Raw genomic sequence first — 27,597 nt, 5'->3', positions numbered from 1 at the left:
AACCAGGGCGTGTTTCATAGGGTTGGTGGGGATGTCGAGCCATATGTTGAAGTCTCCGAGAAGGGTGAGGTTGGGATGGTTTATTTGGAGGGTGGCAATAGAGTCGCAAAGGTTATTTGCGAAATGTCTATCGTAGCCAGGGGGCCTGTAGATTATTAGGAAGGTGTGTGAGAGCGACGGGGAGAGGGATAGTTTAACGAGGAGAGATTCGCAGGATGGAATGGAGGGTTGGTTGTCCATGATTGAGGCGCGGAAGAGAGTTTGAAGACGAATGCTACCCCCCCTCCTCTGGACGGACGGTTCAGTGGGATGAGGCAGTAGTCGGGCGGAAAGGCTTCATTTGCGATTGGGCTGAAATCATCAGAGAGCCAGGTTTCAGTGATGAAAGCTAGGTCTGGTTTGGCGGAGGCAAGGAGGTCAAAGATGCAATGTCTGTTTTTTGCTACAGAACGGGCGTTAAATAGGATACAGTTCACATCGGCAGGGAAGGTTGGTTTTGGTGCTGGAGCGGGATTGGGCGGAGGGGGAGAGAGTGGAGGGAGAGGGGTACGGTTGGTGATGCTAGGGAAGAGTGGGCGAGCCGAAAGTTTTGCAGGCTTCGGGCGGGGTTGGGTTGCTGTGTGTGATAGGATGATCGGGTTTGGGGTGGGGGATTTGAGGATGGGGAGTGGGCGGTTGGGAGTTTCAGTTGCAGTTGAAGAGAAATCGAGGGAGAGGGGTTTCAGGAAGGGAGAGGCCACGGAGGAGGGGGGAGATTGTGGGAGAGAGGTGGAGGGTCGAGACAAGGGAGGCGATGAGAGCAGAGAGGTTGAGGGGGACCAGGAACATTTCCTCTTTAGTTTCTTTGCTGCGACTGGTGTGTGAGAGAGGGTAGGGGGGTCACAGGGGGAGCGGGAGGCAGCTTTGGTTCTCGCTAGGGCTAGGCGTGCAGTTTTTAGGGAGGGGAAAGGGTGGAGTCGGGGGGGAAGGTGGCAGGGGTGTGATGGCAAGGCGGGGGGTGGGTGATTGCAGGGTGTGGTAGTGAGGGGAGCGGGCATGGCAAGTGCTGGCGGGTCGGCGGTGTGGTTCAGGGGACGAGAGGTCTTGGGTTGAGTGGCGGTGTGGTTCAGGGGGTGAGTGGTCATGGGGTGAGTGGCACGCCATCGTACCCCCCTGGCTTGGTGTTTGGAGAGGGTGATGGCAGGGATTGCGGAGGAGGGTGGGTTGTCTCGGGAGGGAGGGGGCGGGAAGGAAGGCAGATCGGAGAGTGGAGGAGGCCAACGGGAGTCGATTCCGACAGGCACTGGTGGAGTTGGCGCGCTCATGATTGGTGTGAACTTTGGGTTGATTTAGGAGGGTTTTCCGATTGGAGTTCTAGGATCGGTGACTCATGCTTTTAGGCACACTTCCAGGTTCAATTAGTCAAAGACTAATTGGTGCTTCTAAGCAATTGGGTAGACTTCTAACTGCAATTTGGTACGCTTCTTAATGCAATGGGGTATACTTCTGAATTGAACAACTTTCAGAGAGGCTAATGGGCGCAACTTCTAAATGCAATTGGGTACACTTCTAAATGAAATTTTCTCAGGGAGGTTATTGGGCGCAGCTTCTAAATGCAGTTGGTTACACTTCTAAGTGCAGTTGGGTACACCTCTAAATTAAACTTTTCAGAGAATTTCTAAGTGCAATTGGATACACTTCTAAATGCAATTGGGTACAGTTCTAAATGTGGTTGGGGACACTTCTAAATGCAGTTGGGTACACTTCTAAATGCATCTTTCCAGCGAGTCTAATGGGCGCAACTTCTATTTGCAATTGGATACACTTCTAAATGCAATTGGGTACACTTCTAAATGTGGTTGGGGACACTTCTATATGCAATTGGGTATACTTCTAGATATAACTTTCTCAGGGAGGTTATTGGGCGCAACTTCTAAATGCAGTTGGGTGCACTTCTAAATTCACTTTCTCAGGGATGCTATTGGGCGCAACTTCTAAATGCAATTGGGTACACTTCTAAATTCAACTATCTTAGAGTGGCGGTTGGGCGAAACTTCTAAATGCAATTGGGTACACTTCTAAATGCAGTTGGGTACACTTCTAAATGCAGTTGGGTATACTTCTAGATGTAACTTTCTCAGGGAGGTTATTGGGCGCAACTTCTAAATACAGTTGGGTGCACTTCTAAATTCACTTTCTCAGGGAGGCTATTGGGCGCAACTTCCAAATGCAATTGGGTACACTTCTAAAATGCTGCTGGGTATACTTCTAAATGCAAGTGGGAACAAATCTAAGTTCAACTTTCTCAGAGAGGCTATTGGGCGTAACTTCCAAATGCAATTGGGTACACTTCTAAAATGCTGTTGGGTACACTTCTAAATGCAGGTGGGAACAATTCTAAATTCAACTTTCTCAGAGGCTATTGGGCGCAACTTCTAAATGCAGTCGGGTACATTTCTAAATGCAAGTGGGAACAAATCTAAAATCAACTTTCTCAGAGAGGCTATTGGGCGCAACTTCCAAATGCAATTGGGTACACTTCTAAAATGCCACTGGGTACACTTCTAAATGCAAGTGGGAACAATTCTAAATTCAACTTTCTCAGAGAGGCTATTGGGTGCAACTTCCAAATGCAATTGGGTACACTTCTAAAATGCAGGTGGGAACAATTCTAAATTCAACTTTCACAGAGAGGCTATTGGAGATTCCATCTAAGTGTGGCGTATGCTAACAAACACTGGTTGACATTATACTGCAGGCCATTGTAAGGTAGGTTAGAGCGGCAGGAGCTTTCTGGAGTAGAGTAATTGCTCTACCCCCCACCCAAGCCAACACTTACGGTTTTGTCAGACAACCAAAATTAAGCAAAAGGGGTCGCGGATGGGGGCACACTCACCTGCTCCTCAGCTGGAAAGAACCAAAACCTAAAGATCTGTGTGTCAGGATGTCAGAAATCAAAACTGTCCTTGTGTCCAAACTTTCTATCCTGACCCTCACACTACAAACAAAATACTAATGTGAGAAGGGAAATGACTTTAACCTGGTACTTAAAGAGAAAGTGTTCCAAAAAGTGTTCACGAATAAAAATATAACATCTCCAACATAAAGGTTCCCCAGGGTAACAGAACCTTAGTTCCAGAGGGCGGTTCCCGTCCCCTGGATTCTTCAATGGTATGGCAATGTCTCTTGGTCTAACAGTTATTTGTGTCTTTTCTTGACCCACAACAAAGCTGCTTAGCCTCGTAAGTCTTTCTTTTAAAAAGTTTCTTCTTTGATCAACAAATACTGTTCTTTCTTTGGACTTCTTGTAAGTTTGCAATTCCCTGATATACTCCCCTGCCAGGACTTCTTACTTCCATACATATATCAGTTTCACCTTACTTCCAAAATTGTATACATCTAGTTGTTTCAATGTTCGCAAGTTTTCCCCACACTGCATTCAATGCACTCCTATATTGTTGGGAGTCGTGTTTGTACTCTGCCCTTTGACACAAACAATCTTATTGTTTCAGTCTCTGCAGTTTTACAATGTTCAAACTGTGATTGGCGTGGTCACCGAAATGCCCGGGAGTCCCCACTTTGCTTGGGCTGAGTCACCAACTGTGTGGCGTCTTCGGTCCAGTTTGGACTTCTGCAGCATAGCCTTGCTGCCTGCTTTCCATTCTGGACTATTTTAATGTCTCTGGCATCTCTCTGGCTTCTCTCTCGGCATTGCTCATGCATGCCAGTTTCCATCAGGTCCCGGTGAGGGCAACGTTGCTTCCTCCAGCTGCTGAACGCCCAGGACTCTTCTCGTGGCACCTGGCGTCTACGCAGCATGCCCTGCTCATGCAATGTTGCTGTCCCTCTCTGCTGGTGAGCCCCTTGGCTCCGCCACACCGGCTCCTGCCTCCAGCTTCCACACACCTCCAAGGGAGATGCAATGTCGTGTCCTGAACAGGCACTTTTAATAGTTTGGTTTCCATCTTTAAATGTCCCGTGCACAAGTGCTTTCTGAAACAACTATCACCCGCATTGAGCTTGAGGCTCCTTCTGCTCTGCATCATTTTCATCATCCTCCTCGTCCCAGTACTTGGGTGATTATGGGAATTGCAGTCCATTGAGGTTAACTGATGCAAAGCATAAGGGAGAATTCTCAATTTTTAACCTGGAGAGAGTGAGACACTTTTACCCACTCTCTCATGTAATTTAATGTGATTTTGAACTTTGTGTTTCTTTTGGTTGTGGAGTCAAACTCCATAGGCATCTTTTACATTGTGTCACACAGTACCTTCAGTGCAGTGGCACAGGGAAGTCTTTCAGATTTCCCAAAGGTTTAAATACCTTCTCTTGGATAAACTACTGTTTCCAAGATCAGTGAAGTGAAATTGACTCTGCTTACATTTGTAACTTTCTAGACCCAGCACACACTCTCACCATAGGGTGCTGGAGGGGTTACCTAGTATCCCCTTTTTCTAGTTTCTCATGTAACATTTTTATGTTACCCTTTCTACAATTAATGGCTGGTGGCAGTGGTTTACTTTTTACTACCATTGTGTGTTTTTACCGCAGGCTGCATTTGCAGCTGCAGTAAAGCATCCATGGCCATTTTGTCAAAATGGGCCCCAGTCTTCTTTTTTCGCCATTTCTTGCTGTAAAGATCCTTCATGAGATTTACTCTGCACGCCAAACCAGGTTCGGTCCCTTTGTTCATTTTGTCTTTGGCGGGATTCATGAGTGAAGCCCGCCTATGGCTCCAGTATGTCTGGCAGGGGCAGGAAGTGAGGGAGGTGCCCGAAACACCCTGTGCTTAATCCCCTTGGTTACAGTAATGCACCCAAATGTGATTGGCCGGCTGTCTGTCCTTGGAGGTCAGCCTCCCTGCTGTGTGATTGGGAGAAACCTGCATAAAAAGTCAAGGCTTTTTGGCTTGGAAGGCAGTCGACCACTGGATGAAGGAATCCAAAGAAGAACTTGGAAGAGACACCGGCTGCAACTCCTGGACCGTTGATTTGCCCGGTGAAGCCCTGCTGCTGTACTGAAGCTCTGAATATGCCTCGACTAGAGAAGCCCTGCAAGGACTTCTCCCCTTGAGGTGGTGGGACAAATCGACTCCAAAGTGAACTCGTTTGGACATCCTCTCTGAGCTGGCCGTACTTCCACTGCTGCTGCTGGAACCGAAGTGCCAGGGAGATGAACACCAAACGGAGTGCATCACTTTTAAGACATACCCAAGCTGCTGGAAGATTCCCCCCCGGACTCCCAGTAAGCAGGACTGACCAAGCCTGAGCCACCTTAACAGAGCGCTGGACCCCAGATGCGAGGAAAGTCCACAGTGGTATCCGTGAGACCGCGGTGGTGCTATTTGCTGAGACGTGAGGAGCTGAACTGTGAAGTGCCGCTCAATAGAAGTTTGTCCTTTTCTGCCGCTGAACGTCCCATTGCAGTGTAGGAGTCACCAGAAGTCCCCCGCTCTTGTCCCACGATTGAGGACAGGAACAAAAGCATCTACAGAGCTGCATAGGAATAGAAGCAAGCTGGACCCATTTCTTCTAGCCAAAGGTACTGTACAGTCTAGGAACTTGCCTCTTGTTGTTGTAACCTTACTTGATCTCAGTTGAGACTTGTCTTGGTTGCTTCTGTAGAGTTTCTTGCATCTTCTACCTCTCACAAGCCTCCCAGCTTGTGACCCTACATTGATTCTACTTTTTCTACAAAGATTTCTAAAACATTGTGCAAGACTTTTACTTCCCTGCAAGAAGTGTTTCAGCCCACCTAGACATTTGCCTAATTGAAATTGGCTGGCCTGGCTCCCTGAATGACTCTTCTCTCCTCTGCTGGTGTTTTACCTTCCCTCCAGGAAAGGGTCAATTCACTTTGCATTGGGGGGATCAAAAGTACTTACCTGCTTCAGAATATTTGTGTGATCTCTTGTTTTATTCTGAAATCTCTTTACTTTAAAACTCATCTCGGTATTGCTCTAAATGTACCAGTGAAATATTAATGTCCACAGTGTCCTAGCTATTTAAGTCACCTGAGGGTGTAGGAAATGTCTGTGTGCCATCCCAAATGGTTACTTGCTGATTTAGAGAAACTAAGAGTGTGTATTTTATAGTGTATTTGTGTGTTACTATTATATTGCCCCTTCTGAAGGCGTATTCAAACTGACTGTTAAATACATTAATAATTGTTTAATCAGGAAACCTTGAGTGTAAGTGTTTACTTGGATACTTGTCACTGTTGAATCTCTGTGACTCCCCTACTGCTCACATTGACCCCTCTTGAGATAAGCCTGGCTGCTCAGCCACACTACCAACCTGTGTAGTACAGACTTATACCAAAGGTTGGGTTCCTATTGCCAGGAGGTGAAGGTTGTTGTAGTGCACCCAAAGAGTACTGCTCCAAATCTTGCCTAACACCGCTTCTAAATAAAAGAGTAATAGCACATGTATGCTGTCGATTGTATGCCAAGATAAAGAGTGTGTTCAACCAGAGTTGCAATTATGAAAGAGAAAAGGCTAGAGCAGGGGGTTTGCAACCTACAGCTCTACAGATTTTTGGGACTACGATGAATCCCATGATCCCTCACCATTGACTATTCGCTAGGGCTGATGGGAGTTGAAGTGCAAAACATCTGGAGAGCTAAAAGTTACAGACCCGTGGACAAGTGGTAAAGTAACATGCCAATAAAAAGGAACAGAGGTGGGTGATCTTCTGTGTGTGAATACGAAAATCCGTTTTGAAACACTTTGTGAAACCTCACCATCAGCTACAGCGAAGCCGAGTGCAAGTGGAGACCGATAATGCATGCCAATGCGGTGTGAACTTTAAATTGTCCAATTTGCTTGTACCTCCTCTTCGGCTGAAGAGCCCCACAGGAGTGTTCCATTACTATCTAATCAGAGTTTGCATAAAGCCTATAGTCCGACACGCACCATGCGCTCACGTACAGACATGCACATTTTGTGTGCACAATTGGACTTGACACCCATCCAAAGATACGGATTAGGACTTGTATAGACCAATAAACCACAACCCCATGGATTTGTACTTTACATGAACTAATGACTTACAAAATGAACATTTAAACAAGACGAATGAAGCATTACCCTCTCACTCAGCATTAAATCGAGATCCTTCTGGAGTTTCAACACAGATTTCTCCGACTCAGATGCCCTTCCAACCACTTCCATCATCTCCTTTTGCAATCGACTATTTTCCTAAGATCAAGCAAACAAAACATATTGGTATTGAAACTCATGTGCCCCATTTTTGTTTAGTTCAAACAGGAAAGTACATGAAATTGAAAAAATGAAGAGATCTGTTTAGATGTGCAATTTCAAGATATATGCTCTGAACAGATCTGTATACAGCACAGCTTAGCATGATATCTTATCGTTTATTAACAATTAACTCACTTACCTGTAAAACTAGAGTAGGTCATCTATCAATGGTGTCTCTTCGCAAATTAGCAACTTCTTAATACTCTAACTAGCCAAGAGAGCCCCCAAAGTAGCAGGTGTATAGTCTGAGAAAAAAACAAGACTTACATGCATGGCCTATTCACCACCAAAATAATGGGAATACTTCAGTAGACAATATTTTCCAAAATGTAAGAGGTGCAAGAAAAGGGTAGGGTATGGTGACTGTGAAAGCTTGAAAATAACTTGGCGGGTATGATTTGGTGTATATGTTCCTTTGAGAAAAATCACTAAATACTACAATCAGCATAGAGAAGGGAGTATGCTATCAATTGCTTAGTCATATTAGCAGATCCTCCTTTCGGGCCAGATTCTTATCACCTCTACCATAATCTGTCACTGTGCATCTGAAGAGAGAGTAGGCAACAACACCCTGCAGTGGGTGGCTACACTTATTTTTTAAACTTTTTTTTAAAAAACAATTTTATTGATTTTATTACAAACAAACAACATACAACAAAACCTTGCAGTACATGTCGTGACATTTCAAAGTTTGCATACATCATTGGGTGTCTACTGCTTACCCCTTTCCCCGCCCCCCATTCGAGCCTACTTCACGTCGCAGTCCGCATCTTCTTCTTCCAAAGGGGTTCCTTTTTCTATGTCCGCAACAGAGTCCTGGTCGCTCGACCAGTCCTGGGTGGGCCTGTACAGTGTGGCCACTAAATGTCTCCAGGCTGTCAGGGTTTCTGCCTCTTCCTCCCCTCCTCTATTACCCGCTTCTTGCCACACTGCTGTTTCAGCTTCAGTCCATTTCTGGAGGTCTTTCCACCAAACTTCTATCCTAGGTCTGTTGCATGCCTTCCATCCCATGGCGATTCTACGCTTGGCAAATATGTATGCCAAGTCCTTCAATTTACTTACATGTTTTAATTGGAGTGGCCTAGGGAATCCACCTACCAAGCATGCCCACACTGTTTCGACATCTATCTTGATCCCTTTCTCCTCTAGCCAGTGGGCTACTTCTTCCCAGAATTTCCCAATTTCAGGACATGCCCAAAACATTTGCGTCACCCCAACATTTTCCTCCCGGCATTTGGGGCATGTTTGTTTGTTCTGCGTTTTTAAATTTAGCTGTCCTCTGGGGTGTCATATATGCCCTGTGGGTTATGTATAGCTGTATTTGCTGTAGCCTCGCGTTCCTATTATACTTTCTTATGGTACCCTTAGGCCCGTTCCCACATCCCGTCACTCATGGGTATCCCAGCCTCTTCTTCCCAGTCAAATCTCAGTTGTGCCACTTCCTTCCCCACTTTGGACATCAATAGCTCATATAATCTGGATATCTCATGCCCTCCTTCAGCTAGATCATATATCGTTTCTATGGTGGCGTCAGGTTGCTCCCCTAGTGTTATTTCCGACCATGTATCTCTGATCCGCCGTACCATTCTGTTATATGTTATATTTGCCCTTCATGTAACCCGGTTTCCTCCACCAGCGTCCCGAATACCTTTAGCTCTCCTTCTTGCCACACGTCTCCCATTGTTACAATTCCCACCGGTTCCCAGTGCCTCCTAATCGACTTCAATAGTTGCCCATCCCCTCCCGTCAATGCGACCAACGGCACTTGTGGAGAACATGGGGCTGGGTTCTCTATGACCTGACAAGCTCTGCGACATACCTTCCACCCCAGTACCAACATCTTTGAGCGCTCTTTCACATCTTATTTGGGCAGCCATATCATTTCTTTCAGGGAGTACGGGGCACACTCTAGTGCCCATCCCCTCCCGTCAATGCGACCAACTGCACTTGTGGAGAACATGGGGCTGGGTTCTCTATGACCTGACAAGCTCTGCGACATACCTTCCACCCCAGTACCAACATCTTTGAGCGCTCTTTCACATCTGATTTGGGCAGCCATACCATTTCTTTCAGGAAGTACGGGGCACACTAGTCTCAACAATCTTGATTCTGAGGTCGGGTCTTCTGATAACCATTTGGCCACATATTTTAGTTGACTAGCTAAGTAGTAGATCTCATAGTTTGGCAGTTTTATACCCCCTTTATCGTGCGTGTTCTGCAACTTCCAAAGGGCGATTCTATTCCTAGTCCTGTGCCATAGAAATTCCCTACATATGCTCTGTAGCTTGATAAAAAATCTCCTCTCTATCAGGTATGGTATGTTCCCAAAAAAATGTAATAATCTCGGCAAAACCACCATCTTCAGCGGCGCCCCTCTTCCCATCATTGCCAAGGGGAGCTTAGTCCAGAACCTCATACTATTTACGATTTTCTTTACCGCTTTCTCTGTGTTATGCTGGTGTTCTGCCTCTACCGTGTGATAAATGTCTATCCCCAGGTATCTGAACGTGTTTGACTGCCATGGTATTTGCAAGATTGGTAATTTATCTAATGGGACTCCTACATACCTCCCCAGTGGGAATATGCATGATTTTCTGGGGTTCCCTGCTATGCCAGATAGCGACGCAAATCACTCCATCACTTCCAGGATATATTGGAGGCTTTCTTCAGGGTATCGTAAGTACAGCAGCATGTCATCTGCATATAGCGAGACCAAATGCGGCTCCCCTTTGATGCTAATACCTATTACCTTGTACTGTTGCCTCAGGTATATCGCCAGGGGCTCCATTGCTAAGATGTACAGCATCAGAGACCACGGGCATCCTTGCCTAGTACCCCTACTCAGTTGCCACCTTTCCGAAATGATCGCCCCCGTTTTGACCCTGGCTAGCGGTGCACTATATAGTAGTTTGACCCATCTGAGGCTTTTATTGCGATACTATTGCCATCTCACCCGAATCCCCTTTTGTATGCTCTATAACCCGGTGAAGTCGTCTGAGGTTGTCGGATATGTGCCTGCACGGGACAAATCTTGTTTGATCAAGGTGTATTAAGTTGTTAATGATCCGTTTCATTCTGTTTGCCAACACTGCCGTAAGCATTTTGCTATCTTGGTTCAGCATCGATAGCGGTCTAAACGATCTGCAATCCTTGCCTGGCTTATTGGGTTTGGGGAGTGGAATAATGATCACTTCTCTCAAGGATTCTGGCAGCCGCCCCGTTTCGAATGCCTCATTTAGCATTGCTAGCAGCGGGGAAGTACCTCTTTTCTATACATTTTGTAAAACTCGCTGGGAAGTCAGTCAGCCCCTGGGGTCTTAATAGTGGGTAGTTGTACTACCACCTATTCTAGTTCTTCTAGAGTGATTGGGGCATCTAGGTCCTCTCGCTCCTCTGCGCTTATTCGTGGCATGCCTATGTCCTCCAGTGTGTCCATTATCTCCCTGCTGTCGCTTCCTCCTTCATCCCCATAAAATCTATGGTAGTATTCAAGGAACTCTCAGATTACACCCTCTTGGGTGTCCACTATTTGCCCAGCCTCCCCCTTTATTGCTCTAATCTCGGGTCTGGGGGTCTCGCGTTTGTACAACCATGCCAGTATCCTCCCTGGCTTCTCTCCACCCATATGTTGCCTCTCTACATACTTTTTATAGTTCAGATTACATAATCTTTCCCAATGTCCTGCACACTCCTGTTGCAGTTGGCTTATAGTTTCAGCATCCTCCTTAGTGCTACCTCCCCTACCCAGGACTGTTTCCAGCTTGGTTTCTGCCTTCTGCAGTTCACTTAATATGCCCCCCTGCAGCCCTTTAGACTTGGCTATGGCTATCCCTCTTACCACCACTTTGAAAGCTTCCCATAATGTGCCGGCCGACTCAACACTTCCAGTATTGGTCTCAAAGTAACTTATAATTTCTTCTCTCAGGTCCTCCCTGAACATTGTATCTTTCAGTGCTTCAGCTCTAAGTCACCACATTGGAAACCTGGCCTTTGGAGGTCGGTATTGCCATGTTAGGACCAAAGGCGAGTGGTCCGATAGGACCCTCGCCTTGTATTCTGTCTGTACAATTTCCGCCATCACCTCCTGCGTAGCAAACATGTATTCTAGTCTTGTGTACAGATTCTGTGGGGCAGAGTAATGCGAATATTGTATTTCTTGTGGGTGGTGCACCCTCCATGTATCCTCTAGCCTGAAGCCTGTTAACAGAGTCTGCAGGGCCCTGGCAGCAGGGGCGGGCCTGTCTTGTTCATCATCTGACCAATCTACCTTCGGGGTTAATGTGCAGTTAAAAACACCGCCCCAGATCACCGCCCCTCCCAGATGCAAGCTCACTTTATTGTATAGGGTCTTGAAGTATGTCACTGTGTCCTGATTCGGGGCATATGTATTTATAATGCATATTTCTTTACTTTCCACCAGCCCCCATATTACCACCATCCTCCCATCTTCGTCAACCATGGACTGTATTAACTGAAATGGGACATGTGGTGCTACCCAAGTAATCACCCCTCTGGCATATGCAGAATATGTTGCACCAATGACCGTCCCCTTCCACTTCTTCTGGATCACCTCTAATTTTTCTTTTGGGAGGTGAGTCTCCTATATCAGAGCTATATCTATTTTCTGCCTTCTTAGATACATCATGACCTTGTTCCTTTTTAGGTAGCTATTGAGCCCCCTGACATTCCAAGAAATTACCTTAAGGTCCACGATATTCTGGCCGCGTCCCTTCCCCCATTTGTTTATCTTAAACCTCTATATGGAGCGCCGGTGCTCGTGTATGTAAGCTTGTTCCCCAACTTAGACTACCCCTACCCATTAACACTGCAACTTCCCACCCCCTTCCCTCTCCAACACCACATCACACTCCCCAACTGCCCTCCCTCCCCCCTGCCCTTCCCGTCCCCAACTGTTCCCTCCCATCCTCCTTCCCCCCATGCCCGATGCCCAGCTCCATCCCTGGATCTCAGGCTATCCCACATCTAGCACCTTTCTTGGCTACAGCCAATGCTTGGTGCACAGTGGGGGGATACCGCCCTACTGGCGATTTGCCTACTTAAACTATCGGCGGTAGGTCCTGCTCCATCCGTGGATCTCCCGTTAAGCTATAGTGTACCGGCTACTAATCATACTTAGTTTACTCTTCAAACCACTATATTCTAGTCCGCCCAAGCCCTCATATTGAATATATTAAATGACAATTATCTGAGTCCCCTGGCGCACCCCATTCGGCTCCATCACATTTCCTTGCTGCCTCCGTCACCACATCAGAGGTTTTTAGTATGGCGTTGATTCACTTATCCTGTCCGCCTCGCTCCGATCTGGGCACTTGTGGGCGTTTAGCCAGTTCGTTGCCTCCTCTGGATCTTCGAAAAAGTGTGCCTTGCCATTATGTAAATTCTTTAGCTTTGCGGGATATAGCCACATATATTTGAATCTTGCTGACCTCAGTCTTTTCTTCGCTGCTACATAGCTAAAGCGCTGTCTCTGCACCAGAATGGTGTAGTCCGGGCACACTGACTGTCGCCGCCGCTCGGATTATTGTTCCGCCTCTCCGAAAAAATTCCAGGATCTTTTCTCTGTCTGTGTAGTTTAGGATTTTTGCAATGATCGCTCGTGGGGGAGCTCCGGGTGGCGGCCTCCTGGCCAAGGCCCCTTGTGCCCGTTCAATCGCAAACCCTTGAGAGAGCTTGCCGGCCCCAAGTCCTTGGATCAACATATTTTCCAGGTACTCTGTAGGATCCGTGCCCTCTTCTCCTTCCGGCAGTCCCACCACGCGGATGTTGTTGCGCCTTCTGCCTCCTCTGCTTGGTTTTCCAAATTGCGCACTTGTTTAAGTATGTGGATCGCGTTGGTGGTGCCCACCTCTGTATTGTTTTTCGCCGCACTCTCGAGGCTGCTCGTGCGCTCCACTAGCACCCAGACGTCTTGTCTCAGGAGGTTGATATCCACGCCCACCGCGTCGATCTTGAATTCCAGTGCCGCTTTAAGGTCCGCTATCGTGGTGGTCCATGTGGATTTCATTTCCGTGATGGCCTGCAGGATCAATTGGTCTTCCCGTGGCGGGGCCGGCATGTCTTGCGGGCCATGTTTCACTTGTGCTGCGGTGTTCGGGGATTGCGGTGGTTTAGTGAAGATGTCCATTGTTGGTTGCTTTACTTTGGTCTTGATACCCTTTTGCATCATATCTGTTGCCCCCAGTTGGCTTCTTGTCGTGCAGAGTCGTATATCCTTACTACTGTGCTTTTTCTCTGTAAGGCCACAGTCCACCTGCTGTCCGTATTTAGTGTTTCCGGCAGGGCAGTTGCTTGGGTGTTGCTTGTTCTATTCCCCCTCTAGGGTGAGGGGGGGGGTTTGTCTCAGTGTTCCGATTCCCCTTTGTACTGATCCATTGGTCTGTGCTGCCTAATTGAGGGGGGGGGACCAGCAAGAGTTCTCTGCTGTCTGTCAGCTGGTTGCATCAATTTGTTGCGGAGCCTCTCAGGCGCCTCGCCAGTGCGCATTCAGTGGCCCGCAGTGTATTACTGCAGCGTTATTTGTTCCCAGATTGCTGCTCCGTAGGGCCTCTAGGGCGCTTTTGTGCCTGGTTATTCGTCTGGCAGTCCTCTTTGTGGTTCACATGTCACCAGACCAGCATTTGGCCTTGGCCCCCCAAGTCTTGTTTTCGCCTCTTGCTGCTTTTGTCGAGGCCCTGGGCCTGGCCACTGTGATGCTGCTCTGTCGTGTGCACCCGGACCCACTATGGCTCAGGTTCTAAGGGGGGAACCCTCCATTATGGCTCTCTTCCTTTCTCCGTGTTTACTGCCTCTGAGCGCCATTGGCCGTGTACTGCCCTTTCTGGGCTCTCAGCTTCTCCCGTTGCCTACGGGTCCTGGGGCTGACAGGCGCCTCTCAATTTCGGGTCTCACAATGTTCAGGTCCCCAGTGGGTTTCTCGCCGTGCCTTCTCGTCGTGCGCTGGCTCTGTGGTTATTCCAGGGGCCGCAATGCTCCCGTGCCCCTTGTATCACTTCTGTGTTGAGCTATGCACAGGGTTTTCTGTTTACTTCTCCTGCTCCATGTCTTCAGGGCTCCGCTCCGCCATCATATTCTTCCACTATCCAGAGCGCCTGTTTTTCTGTTGTGTCTGTGACCACGGTGTGGCCCTTACATCTGTGTTGCTCTTCCTTTAACAGCTCTATATCCAGTTTGTGCTGTCCCTTCTGATTTTCCTGCCCAGTCCTGGTAGTGCACTGGCACCAAGACAGGCAGTGTCTCCAGTGCCCACTAGCACAGCGCTTGCGAGCCAGGGCCAATCTTGTTGTGATGCTGTCTACCAAGCTGCTTCCAATCCTTTCCTGGGTATTCCGTGCAGTCCGTTCAGTTTCATGTATTTCTGCAGTGCCTCCCTTTATGTTGCCACTGATCGTGTGCCAGACCATCTCATCTCTGCTATATGTCCTTACAGTGTCCAGATGTGCTGCTGAGGCTGTTTACTATGGCCACCCATCAGCTATGAGTTGAGCCTTTGTCTTCTTAGATGGTTTACGCCATCTTGGATTTCAGTGCCATCCGAATTCGGTGGTGCAACGATTCTCTTTTCATGCGCAGATATAATTAGATCTGCAGTCTTTTGTGCGCCTCGCGCGTTCGTTCTCACCTAATCCGCTCCACATTTTGTGCCGATCTCCTGGCACGTCTATTGCTGCTATTACGAGTGCACCGCCCAGTGCGTTGCTGATACAATGTATCTAGGCACCGCGCTCATCCACTCTGTCACAGCTCCCGTTTCCCTTCGGAGACATTGCGCAGCTATCATCCGTGTCCTCAATGTTTCTGCAGTGGTCACGTAGGGCTCCTTTTCATTTCTCCCTGCTATCATGCAGCTTCCTTGGCATGCTGCATGCGCCACAGCTGCCGTGTGTGGCTTACAATGCCTGTTTCTTCCTCCTTGCACAGTGCTCCCCACTCATATAAATCTGTGTGTGGGCCTGAGGTGCCTCATGTCACGTTGCAATCAGCTGGCCGTCTCTCCCGTAATCGGCTACCAGTCTGCTGCAGAGCCTGTGCCGGGTGCCACAATGCATCGCTGCTGGGACATGTGCTTTGCTACTTCGGCATCCTTTCACCCACACATTATAGCGTTTCCTTATATTCGCTTTGTCCATCAATCCAAGTCCAGTGCGTCTGGGCTGCTCTCTGCGAGTCGGGGCTCCACTTCACATCGGCTGCGTTATTGCGGTCAGCCTTTGTTCCTCCATCAAGCGGGCGCCATTTTGGCCTCATCCACACAAGACAGATTTGCTAATGTCACATCTATTTTATTGATGGTCCACTGCTCAAACCATATACTAATCCTTTTCATATAAAAACATGCACCATGCACAATATATCAATATACAGTACAGTATTCCCAACATGGCCTTCAAAATAAACTTCACAAGTTTGCTGTCTACTGCAAAACAAATAACCTGGTGATAAATTCTTCCAAATCCAACATTCTTATTTTTTCTTCAAAAATAAAACCATGCTCTTTCAATTGGTATATAAACTCAAAGGGTATTAAACTTTGGCACAACTTGACATATCTTGGATATAACCTTTCTAACTGTAATTCTCTTTCCAAATGGCAGGCCTCCCTCGCTGCTAAAGTGCTTCCTCTCATAGCTCAAATGAAACTAATCCGTCACAAATGTTGTAAATTTTCTTTAACCCCTCTTATAGATTTTTATCTCATGAAGGTGGAGGCAGTTATTCTCTACGGATTGGACGTGTGTCTTGCTTCAATCGAACCATACTTAAATAAACTGCAGGGAAAAATCTGGAAGCATGCACTTGGTCTTCCTAATTATTTGCCCAATGCTATACTAAGACACGAATTGGGTCTCAGTTCGTTGGCTTCACGTTTTAGTTGGAGGATGTTATCTAACTACACGAAAATGTCTTTTCCGCCAGCTAATTCTCTTTATGAAGACTTTTTAGACATGCTCATCAAGTCATCTCCCTCTTCAAACGTTCAGTTCCACGAACGTACGAAGGCCAGGCTTCCGCTTGTTGATATGCACACTGAAGATCTCAAATGGCACCCAGTACTAGCAAAAAAACACCACTTTCAAAAAGACTGGGCTGTTACTTCTGACCACATTGCTACAGGTGGGGAGTCATAATGTCGAAAAAAAAATGTCGACAGACAAAAATGTCGACAAAATAATGTCGAAAAAAAAAATTTCGACTTTCGTTTTTTTAAATTATATATTTATTTTAGGGGTTCGGGAGTAAAAAAAAGGGGAAAAATAAAAAAAAAATAAAAAAAGGGGGGCTGGGGGGGAACCCCCCCATTTCGAAAAAAAAATGCATTGAAAAAAAAAGTCGACATTTTTTTTTTTGACATTTTTTTTTCGACTTTTTGACTGTCGACATTTTTGTTGTCGACATTATGACTATAAACCATTGCTACATACTCCTCCTTTGAAGAATATGCAGTCTTCAGACACACTCAGTTGCCTCGCTTGCCCTACCTCGCTTTACTACCATGTAATAAGTTACGCACTCTCTACATGAGATTCCGTATGGACCTGTCCGCACTAAAAACTGGAGATTCAGCTTGAATTAAGTATCGGATACCACATGTCAATTTTGTGGTCCTACAGGGAAGCAAGAAACCTTAAAACATATGTTCCTCTTCTGTCCACATTTTGAACTCCAGAGACTTGAAATTCTGAAAGATTTGAATTATACTTCTTCGTTATCCTCACAGAATCTCATCTGGATGAGATGCATGTGGGGCAGCACTATCATTCTTGCCACAAGATGCTTGTTGACACTCATCAAACTAGAACTTAAGGAGGACACATGCTAGTTTAGTAGTAGGGTCAATTTGCTGTGAGATTCATCCAGGCGATAATGTTAGGAGATTTTGGTAGAGTTTGATTTAAAGCAAATTCGAAATTATCTTTAGGGGAGTTATACCTCGGATTAGTCTTTGTTGTACACTTACAGGGGTTCTCTTTCTTAAGTAGTCTGTGCAGTGAGTGTTGCTTGTTGCTAACATGATGTATTATCTATGTGATGATGTTTTGGACCTCCCAGTATAATAAGGTCTCCTGTCATTACACAGCACCACAACCATGTCTGTAATGTTATTAATAGCTGTTTCTGAAGTATATTTGTTTCCTTTTTGACCCTAGGTTGTGTTATTACTTGTATATTGATGAAGATTGAGTGAATCTGCATTCACTTGTAACTGTCAATGTTTGTACTAAGTTATTTATTTAGTCATTGGTATAGTAGCTGAAGCTGAGCTAACTTATAATTGTTTTTAGCTCGATTTTAATTCTTGCATTGTTTATTGTTGAGTCCATTCTTCTTTTGTGTGTTGTGCTAAAATGGTAAATTTAATTATGTCATGTAACCTGTATTCTGATGTCAATAAGTTTTTTTTGTTCTTTCTATTATTGTAATATGTAACACATGTAGTTTTCTGTTTTTGTTTGAATTTTATATTTGTAAAGGTGCATAAGCACTAAAAACAAATAAAAAAAGAAAAGAAATATACAGTACTTCATAGATACCCCAACACTTCAATATGCACATTATAGTGTTTCAAACTTGATTCTCAATAATAAACCTTCAAGGAATGCTCTTACACTCTCCTGTATAGTGTAATATGTTTTATTATGAGAAATAAATAGTTAATGTTACAGGTATTTGTACCATGCACCATCACCAACGGAATAGGTCCGCAGGCGCTCAGCCGGACCTGCAAACAAGAAGGCGTGTGGGGTTAGTAGGGTAAAGAGGGAGTAGGAAAGCAAGAAATTTGATGTCCTGTTGGCAGCTTCAGTTTGGTTTTCACTGTGCGCCGAGCTTGGGTATGAATAGTGGATCGATGGGAGTCCTCGTGTGCTGTTGGTTGTGACTTATCTGTCTGTTTGTTGTTGCGGTGTGGTGAACTGCATGCGGTTTTCTGTGCGAGAATGTGGTTGTGTGGATTTTTGTGTGCGTTAAGTATGCAAAATAGTAAAGAAACATTACTGAGATCGTAATTACACACAATACACTTAATATGCAAAATGTTATAAATGAATATGCAGCTATCCTTGTCAGTGCCTCAATGTCTGCCTTATTCAAGACCGATCAATCATCGCAGAAGCATAAAAGGCATCAAAAGCAACTGACTACCTCCTTAGTTCTGACTAGGCAACCTCATGAAATGAATTGCCCTTCCAATACCTCACTCCTATCCCGATTGTGATATCAAGAATGGGTAAAGCATGTCCTCATACTCACTACTGTCCTCAGAGCATAGGGTGAGGGGAGCTGAAGGCTGGATGCCTGAAGCCTGGAGGCATGTGGTCTGCACAATCCAAGAATTTAAAACATTTCAAATCCAATTAGAAAAACCGCCTAACAAAATCACTATGGTCTCTTCAGCAAAAAGCGGCCAAAATAGGTAAAAATGCCTTAAAAAGATTTAGTGTCAATTGGTATTGACCATGGTCCAAGCAACAGCCAATTAAGAATAAAAGATGTCCATAGGTGGTCAGCTGATTGCCATTGAAATGTTGGTCTGTGCAGCTCAGTCAAAAATAGAGTAGTTCCTCTCAAAAAGAAAAGTAATTTGAGCCTCAGAAGCTCAAAAATGCATTTATAATTCAAGCAGAAAAAAAGGAGGAAAAGCTCCTCCCCGCCTCTGCACAGGCTTGCATGAAGGGAGTTGTAAAGTCCATTTCTGGATGGTCCTCCAGCCTCTAGTCGGCCTTGTCCAGCTCCGTCAGGTCCAGAGATAATTCTTCTCCTGCCCCTCGCCCAAAGCTTGTTTAATAGTTTCAGAGCATTGTTTTACTTAAGTTGTCTCCTCCGCTCAGTAGCAACTCACACACTATCAGCGTTAAGCAGGATGCCGATGCCCCCATCAGTAGTAAGTTGCAGCTTTAGCTCTAAAGCAAGGACAACAGCAAGTTTCTGCTTTCTCTATAAAATAAGGACAACGGCAAGATGAAAATTACCTTTAGCCTACATTTGTCACGATCCATGTCCCTGACCCCCTCAGGTATAACAGCCCGCAGGCAGCAGTGGGGCTAAAACCCTTCACACTGGCCCCAAGGGCCTTAAAACTCCATCAGAAACATACATGGAGTCAGTCCTGGCGCCTTTGGCGCCAGGCTCATTATCAGGAATAAAGCAATACTAGTTTTGGACCTTAATCCAACATGGAGGCCTATTACACAGCTCAGTTCTTTAGAACCAAGCCATGCGGTCTAGTGTTTTGGCTGTGGCTGGGCCTGGAACTACTTGGCCTGGAACGACTTTACCTGGCCTATTTAAACCACACCCAAACAGCAGAAAACGCTTCGAGTTATTCTGCACTCCAGCAGCGTAACACTCACTGTGTCCAACTCCTGCCCATCTGCTTCTCCAGCAGCCCGAACCTGAAGCCCTACATCTGGATTCCATTAATAACCTGGAAGAACAAGAACAGCATTAGCGAGCAAGAACACTTACCTGTGAAGTAACTGGCCTTGAATCCATCCTGCGCTTCGCTTACCTCGCCCATCTCCGGAGTTCGCCGCAACCTGCAAAGGTAAAGAAACAAGGGCAGCATTAATAAAGCACTTACTTGGGCAAGCAACGCTTCGATCGCTCATCACTCTGGATCACCACCGCAACCTGTACAAAGAAGAGAAGAGAACACAGGTTAGTAATTAACACCAATGAACAGCACAGCGCTCCATGCATCAATAACTCACTGTGATCTTCACCATCGGTGCGGCAACGCCGAGATCGCAACCATCCCTGTGAAAACAAAAAGACATTGTTAGGGAAAAGCGTAGTGGAGCAAGACGCCGAGAAGACAGAGTCACAGCCGGTCTGCACCCGACATAAGGGCAGATGGACCAGTGAAGCAAATAGCTCCACAGAACGCCCGCACCAACCATGCGCCCCTGCACAGAGACGCAGGATGGAGAGTTCAACGCGCAAAAACCTAAGGTGAGCAATAACCCCAAGGGAGAGGATTTGGACCAGAGGGAGGTGTGAGTCCACCCATCACAAACCAGTATCTTAACCCTCCATTCTCCTGTTATAGGCGCTACCCAACGTCTGGCACATAACCAAGCACAGAGGGGTCCGGGATAGCGCTTAGACCTCCATCCAGTATCGTGTGGCGCCCCCGTGGATACCAGGTGAGCGTAACAACATTCTACATTCCGCTCATATCCGGCCTTGCCTGGAAGCAGTTGTTTCTTAAAATATTGTTATTTTTCAAAGGAACATTCAGTTTTATTTATCAAAACAAGGCAATTGAAACAATTCCCAGACTGTTGGAGCGCAGCCTAGCAGTATTGTTATTATTATGTACTGGTGTGTTCACAAACAATAGATAAGTCTGGTGCAAATCCCAGACATTCAAACTGAACGAGGAACTCTGTTCATAATTGTTAATATCTGCAAATCGCACTAATACATTTCAATGCATTTCAGCATGTGCTTGCCTAAAGGCTACACAGCTTGAGATATTACTCAAATCATGCGGTCAGGAACCCAACCTCACAGGGTTTTCCTCTCTTCAATATGGCATGGGGTAAGGTCTTTGAAGTCCAGTGAAACGAGCGCTCTAGTCATTTTTAAGATGGCCGCCAGGATTTCGTCTGCTTTCACTCGCGGCTTGCATTCAAGGTATAAAATGATCCCGAACATTAAGCGCCTGGCATTGCTTTGTTAATACCTAGCATTATACGCTGTTTGTGTTACCTTGACCTACTTCCTGTCCTCCCTTCATTTTTCACTTTGGCTTTCCTTTCTCTTACCTGTTATTTTCTGAAACTCCAAAGGTTTCCGCAATGAAGAGATTTTACAATACCTATCTAGGATTTTCTATAACGTTTAATGGAATAAAGCATTGCTTTTCACTATTAGCCAGTGGTAAAGAAAAGTAGTTAAAGTTATACTGACCTGCATAATCTTTTCCTTCTGGCTGCAAATAGGATTTGGATAGGTTAGAGATCCCATACTCTTATTTTAAGTAGCTTTTGAGTTTCTAGTTACCTGCCATTGTATAAGCATTTGTGCATAAATCACTGTTCTTCACTCCTAGAAGTCCTGTAAACTAGATAGAGGCATAACTCTTGGGATCATCAATTGTTCTACTGACTTAACAACTTAAGTGTAGAACTCCCTTTGCTGGTTTTGTAATGCTTGCACCTTACCTTCGTGCTTACCGGTACATGTATTTTACTTCTACTAAAGAATGCCTTTTTCACTAGGTTGTAATCTTATTGTGAGTTGATGAACTGCATCATATGATGACTTTGTTCCCCAGCTAAAAATGAAGTTGGGCTTCTCAGTCATGTTACCAAGGTGAAAGTCATATCTAAGTTGGTGGTGAACCCTACCCAGCACTACAGGTTGGTTTTTCTAAGCACTAACCAGAGGATTCTTCAAAAAGCTCCCTAACAGCCACAGATGTATGCTCAGTGCATATTGCAGAACAAATGAATGATGTCAAAGAATCTATGTAGTGTGACAAATTCTTGAATGTTGTCGTTTCCCCCCGAGGGGGATCCCACGAGGCCAGGGAGGAAGGCCGTTCCCCGATAGTCATCCTGGGGGTGGTACTCAGTGGGAGGATCTCATGGGGAGAGACTTCCCCTGTCAGAGAAGAAACAACTATGCAAGGAGAATGTGATTTACTCCACTCAAATCCAATCCCCCTCACCTACCCCACCCTTGCCTCATCACCCCATGTACATGGGTCATGTGGCCAAAATCATAAGTACTGGTACGAGGAAGCATCTAGTCTACCCAAAGGAGGACTATAGGACAGGCACTGATATTAGGAGGTAATGCAGAATCATGAAGAGCACTCCTGAAACCACTAGTGAACATTCTAGTGGTTCCCGAATTCCTATTGTTCAAGTCACATCCAAAATAGAAGACGGAAAACAGGAGAAGTTCAGCCCTAACTGGAGGAAGTGCTAGCAGGTCGGCTGTGCGGCGGAGAAACGCAAAATGGACCGGGACTCGAGACGAGAAGGCAAAGCATCTCTTGAGGGTCAGGAGAGGAAAGACCCTTCTCCCTACTGAAAAGCAGCTGACTTACCTAACGGAGGAAGACGGCCCATGCGGTCTACTCCAATAGAGCAGCCCAGAAGTAACCCACAGTTGATGAGCAGCTGTAGCTGGAACGCAGTCGGCGGAAGGAACGCCGAGACCAAAGGCGAGTCCCAGGACCGCCTGGAGCCCACAGCATCGCTCCCTGAAAGTAGGCACCAACACGGGTCGGCTGGTGGGGACAAAAGAGAGGCCAGTGGTTTAGATAAGAAGGGTGGAGATACCCTGGTAAGAAGGGCTGAGAAAATAGTCTGGGAAAAAATACTTTGGGAAAGTAATATGTGAAGCAATGGGACCCATGCCCACAAGAAGGGAAGTTCAGCAGACATCATCATAGTCGTAGGAAACGTTGCAGGTAAGTGAACCAGTTCTTCCACACTACCAGAAAAGTAGCCTATGAGTCTGGGACCCACACTCAGAAGACTGGAAGACAGGTCTACATTGGGCATAAGGGTACAAAAAAGGAGCTTGTTTTCCAGGTGTTAGGGAGAATTCTCATAAATGTGCTAAATGTTCTCTCCCTTAGAGACCCCCAGCTCTTTTGCTGAACTTTGGGACTCTGTACTTTTAATACGGTTTGTTTTCTGTGTTTATTTCTTATGATTATGGAGTTTTAGACAGCTCCATGGGCATCATCTTTTTTTATGTGCGTCACACAGCACCCTCAGTGCATTGACACAGGAAAGCCTTTTAGGCTGTCCCAAGGTTTAAATACCTTCCTCTGGGATAAACTACTGTTTCCCAGAGAATGTAAAGTTACATTAACTTTACCATTCTTTTTAAATTCCTAGACCCAGCACAAACTATCTTACAATAGGGTGCTGGAGGGGCTACCTAGTATGCCCTGTGTCTAGAAACTCATGTAGCAGTCAAATCCTATCCTTTTCTATCGAAATGGCTGGTGGCATTGGCTTTACAACGAACTACCATGATTTATCCCGATCGCGAACAATGGTAGCTAAAAATCGCGGTAGCCATGTTTTGCAAGATAGCGTCTTAAGCCCCTTTGTTTATACAGGTCCTGCTCTTCTTTTTTCGCCATTTCTTTTTGGAAAGGTCCTTCTAGTGTTTGTCTCTGTGCGCCAAACTAGGTTTGGTCGCTTTGTTTCCATGCCTTTGGCGGGCTTCAGGACTGAAGACCGCCTCTGGCGTCTGAGTGTCTGGGGTGGGCAGGAAGTGAGGGCGGTGCCCGAAACTCCCTGTGCTTAGTCTCCTAGGAGACCCAAATGCACTCTTGCGTGATTGGCTGGCTGACTGTACGGCAAGGACAACCACCCTGCTGGGTGAGTGGCAGCTAGGCTGGAATGAAAGGGAGAACACTGTTTAAAAGGCGAATCTCTTGGACTGGAAAGCAGAGTCGACCACTGGAACAAAAGAACCGAAGACTAGCTGGAACTCCTGGACCGTTGGTTTGCCCGGTGAGGCCCTGCTGCAGATCCGAATCGCCAAGTTCATCTCGACAGAGAAACCCCTTCAAGGACGACTTCTTCCTTTGAGTTGGTTGGACCAATCAACTCGTAAGCAACCTGGATACCATTCTCAGAGCTGGTTAGGATTAACCAGGGGGAAGGACACCAGCTTGTGTGCTTGACGACAGCTACTCGAACCGAAGATCTTCCATTTTGCCAGCTTGTTTGACCCGTCCCGGTGCATTGCAGGAGTCCCCCAGTCCTCCCTCTTGCCCCCACGACTGTGGCCCAGGAACAGTGAAATCAGCAGAGCTGCATAGGAACAGAAGTCATCAGCTGCATCTTTTCTTCATTTCTAAAGTACTATAAAACAAGTCTGAGAACTTCACTTTCAGTGGCTGTTCAGTGTTTCAGCTCCTTGCGTCTACCGCAAATAGCAACACCACAGTTCCTGGCTGTCGAGATGGACCTTCCTTGCTTCTGGGGTCCCGCACTCTGTTGAGGGGGCTCAGGCTTAGTCGTTTCTGCTTCTTGGGAGTTCGGAGGATCTTCCCAAAGCTCTAAGCCAGCTTAAAAGCAACACACACAATCTGGTGTTCCTCTCCCTGGCTATACGGTTTCCAGAGCAACTCTGTGGAAATTGAACCAGCTCCGAGATGGATGTCCAGGTGGCTTACTTGGGAGTTGATTGGCACCACCAACTCAAAAGGGAGAAGTCGTCCTTGCAGGGGCTTCTCGGTCGATGCAAACCTGGTGTTTCGGCACTGCAGCAGGGCTTCCACAGGGCAAACCAACGATGCAGGAGTTGCAGCAGGCGTCCTTTTCAAGCTCTTCTTCGGTTCCTTCGTGCAGTGGTCGACTCTGCCTGACAAGCCAAAGGATGCGCCTTTTATTCAGTTCTCTCCCATTCATTCCAGCCTAGCTGTCAATCACCCAGCAGGGTGGCTGTCCTTGCCAGACAGTTAGCCGGCCAATCACCACAGAGTGCATTTGGGTATCCTAAGAGACTAAGCACAGGGAGTTTCGGGCACCTCCCTCACTTCCTGCCTACCCCAGACACTCTGGAGCCAGAGGTTTAGTTTAGTTTAGTTTAGTTTATTATTTGTATAGCGCCGCCTGGCCCTAGGGCATCCAGGCGCTTGCGATGAATACAACAAGAATAATGAATACAACAAGAATAATGCAGCAGAAATGTACAAATCGATTACATATTTACAAATTTACAGTCTTGGTGCATGCTAGTGAGGTAGGGCTAGGCAGTTTCTTTGGATAGAAGCCAAGTTTTGGTGTTGTGTCTAAATCTGTGAAAGGACGGTTCTGATCTCAGCTCGAGTGGAAGTGAATTCCAAAGTTTGGAGGCAAGCACGGGGAAGCTGGAGCCACCTGCTTTTTGGAGCTTAAATCTTGGGATATTTAAGCAGTGTGTTTGAGCTGATCTGGTAGGGCGCGCTGGGGTGTGGTGCTTGAGGTTGTCGGATAGGTATCTGGGTGCTTGGTTAGCTAGGCATTTGTGTGTGAGTGAGATGGTTTTATATTCAATTCTTTGTGGTATGGATAGCCAATGGCAGGTGCGTCTGGCGTCCGAGATGTGTTCATGTTTGGGTATGTTCAGGGCTGCTCGCAAGGCGTTGTTTTGTATGACTTGTAGTTTGTTGATGTTTTTCTGACTGGTTCCCAAGTATAGCGCATTGCAGTAGTCAACTTTGGAAAGGACTAGCGCTCTGGCTAAGGTGATGCAGTTGGATGGTGAGAGGTAAGGTCTGCTGGCATTGATGAGTTTACAAGTGTAAGCAGTGGCTGATGAGATGGAATTGATCTGTCTTGTCAGTGTGAGGGAGGAGTCGAGGTAGATTCCTAGGGTTTTGACGCTGTTAGAGACGATGATGTTATTGCCGTCTATAGTGAATGCTTGATAGAGTTTGTCGAGTTTATTAAGTCTGGGTTGGGAACCTAGGAGAAGAAGCTCGGTCTTGTCGTCATTAAGGCATAGGCCATGCTTGGCCATCCATTCTTGGATAATGGAATAAATGTTTTTGAGAGCAGTGAGGTCGGTGGAGTAGTCGCCTGTTAAAGGGATCAGTATTTGGGTGTCATCTGCGTAGTTGGTGTAGATGACACCCAAGCGGTCCAGTATGTCAAAGAGGGGTTTCGTGAATACATTGTATAGAGTGGGGGAGACGCAGGAGCCCTGGGGGACACCGCAAGTGACTGGGGCTGGGATGGCAGAGGCTGTGGGTGCGAAGACTCTCATGGATCTGTTGTTAAGGAAGGAATGGATCCATGCGTTGGCGTTATCTGAAAATTTGGCTGCTGAGGATAGATGTTTGCAGAGGATGTCGTGGTTGACCAGGTCGAAGGCGGCCGATAAGTCAAGGAGGAGAAGGAGGGCTAGTTTACCATTGTCTTTAATGTTGTCCATCTGTGTCTTAAGGTCAATCAGGGCGGTCTCAGTGCCGTGTTTGGGGCGGAATCCTGATTGTCTGAGTCCTAGTAAGTTATTTTTCTCAAGGTGGTTCTGTATCTGGAGATAGGCAGCTCTGTCGAGGATTTCTAGTAGGAAGGGTACAGTCGTTATGGGTCTGTAGTTGGTGGGGACATTAGGGTCAAGGGTGGGCTTCTTAAGTAAAGGAAGAACCCAGGACTCCTTGAGGTTGTTGGGCACTATGTTGGAGGTGAAAGATGCGTTGATGAGGGAGGTGATGAAGGGAGCAAGTTGTTTGGCTGCATCTTTAATGATAGGGGCTGGGCAAGTGTCGCCTTGGCATTTGGACGGTTTAAGAGAGTAGATTATTTCTTCAACCTCTTTAATGGTGATGGTGGAAAACTCAAAGAGGTTATTGTCATCATTTTGGGGGGTGGTGTGGGTGTGTGTAGAGGGGGTGATGTTATCGGAGAGGGTGAGGCTTTCTTTCTTTGTCAGGATTTTGGCTTGTAGCATGGCAATTTTGCCTAGGAGTGCTTCCTGGATGTTCGTGCACCAGTGGATGTCTTTGTTGCAAGTGTCTGGAATGGGGGAGGGTGATTCGAGTTCTCTCAGGATATTGAAGAGCTCTTTGGTATTAGATTTGGCGTTGCTGATTCTTTCATTGTACATGTTTTTTTTTGACTGGATGATGGCTGATTTATAGATGTTCGATGCCAGTGCGTAGGATGTCTTATTAATAGTGGATGGTGACTGTTTCCATGCTAATTCAGCTTGTCTTTTGGCTTTGCGGAGTGTTTTTAGTTTGGGGGTGAACCAGGAATTGAGGTGTGCTCGTGGTTTGGCTTTCCGAAGTTTGAGTGGTGCTATGGTGTTTATGGCCTTAAGGATAGTTGTGTTGTATAAATCTACTAATTCAGTAGGGTTGGTCATGGTGGGTGAGAAGTCGATGATGGGTTGGAGTAGCGGGAGGAGTTTCTCTAGTGTGATATTTTTGTTGTTTCTTGTGAGTGTGGGTGGGGCATTGGAGGAGGGCACTGGTGTTTGAGTGCCTTTGTTGATGGTGAAGGTAATAAGGTGGTGATCGGGCCAGGCGCATGGAGTGTTGGAGAGGATGGTAGTGTTGCAATTGAGGTCAGCTATCCAGTCAAGGATGCGGCCTTTGTTATGTGTGGGTTGTGCGATATGGTGGGTGAGTCCTAATTCTGAAATAGTGTTGGCAATAGTGTGAGCTTTGTCATCTTTCTCATCATTGAGACCTAGATTAAAGTCTCCTAGGATGAGTAGTCGAGAGTTAGGTTTGATATTGTTAGAGAGTAGAAGGGCTATGTCGTCATTAAAGGATAGTATGGGGCCTGGCGGTCTGTAAATGAGGTGGATGGTGATAGTGCTTGTGTGCGTTGTGGATAGTTTGAGGGTGAGTAATTCCGCTGAT

General features: G+C 46.4%; 1 protein-coding gene across 6 annotated transcripts in view; it reads right to left on the bottom strand.

Moving 5' to 3' along the window:
* Positions 1-27,597, bottom strand: part of NINL (ninein like) — a 1,017,292-nt gene that overhangs the window by 436,976 nt on the left and 552,719 nt on the right. For all 6 annotated transcript variants that reach the window (XM_069607820.1, XM_069607817.1, XM_069607819.1 and 3 more), the window contains one exon: positions 7,068-7,178. In XM_069607820.1, the coding sequence (XP_069463921.1) occupies positions 7,068-7,178 (111 nt within the window). The remainder of the gene's footprint in view (positions 1-7,067; positions 7,179-27,597) is intronic.

This window comes from Ambystoma mexicanum, chromosome 4q, assembly GCF_040938575.1.
Source record: "Ambystoma mexicanum isolate Mex_15411 chromosome 4q, UKY_AmexF1_1, whole genome shotgun sequence".
In the NCBI taxonomy this organism is placed as follows: Eukaryota; Metazoa; Chordata; class Amphibia; order Caudata; family Ambystomatidae; genus Ambystoma; species Ambystoma mexicanum.
The sequence above is the reverse complement of the archived record's forward strand: the minus strand, read 5'-3'. Positions and strand labels throughout refer to the sequence as shown.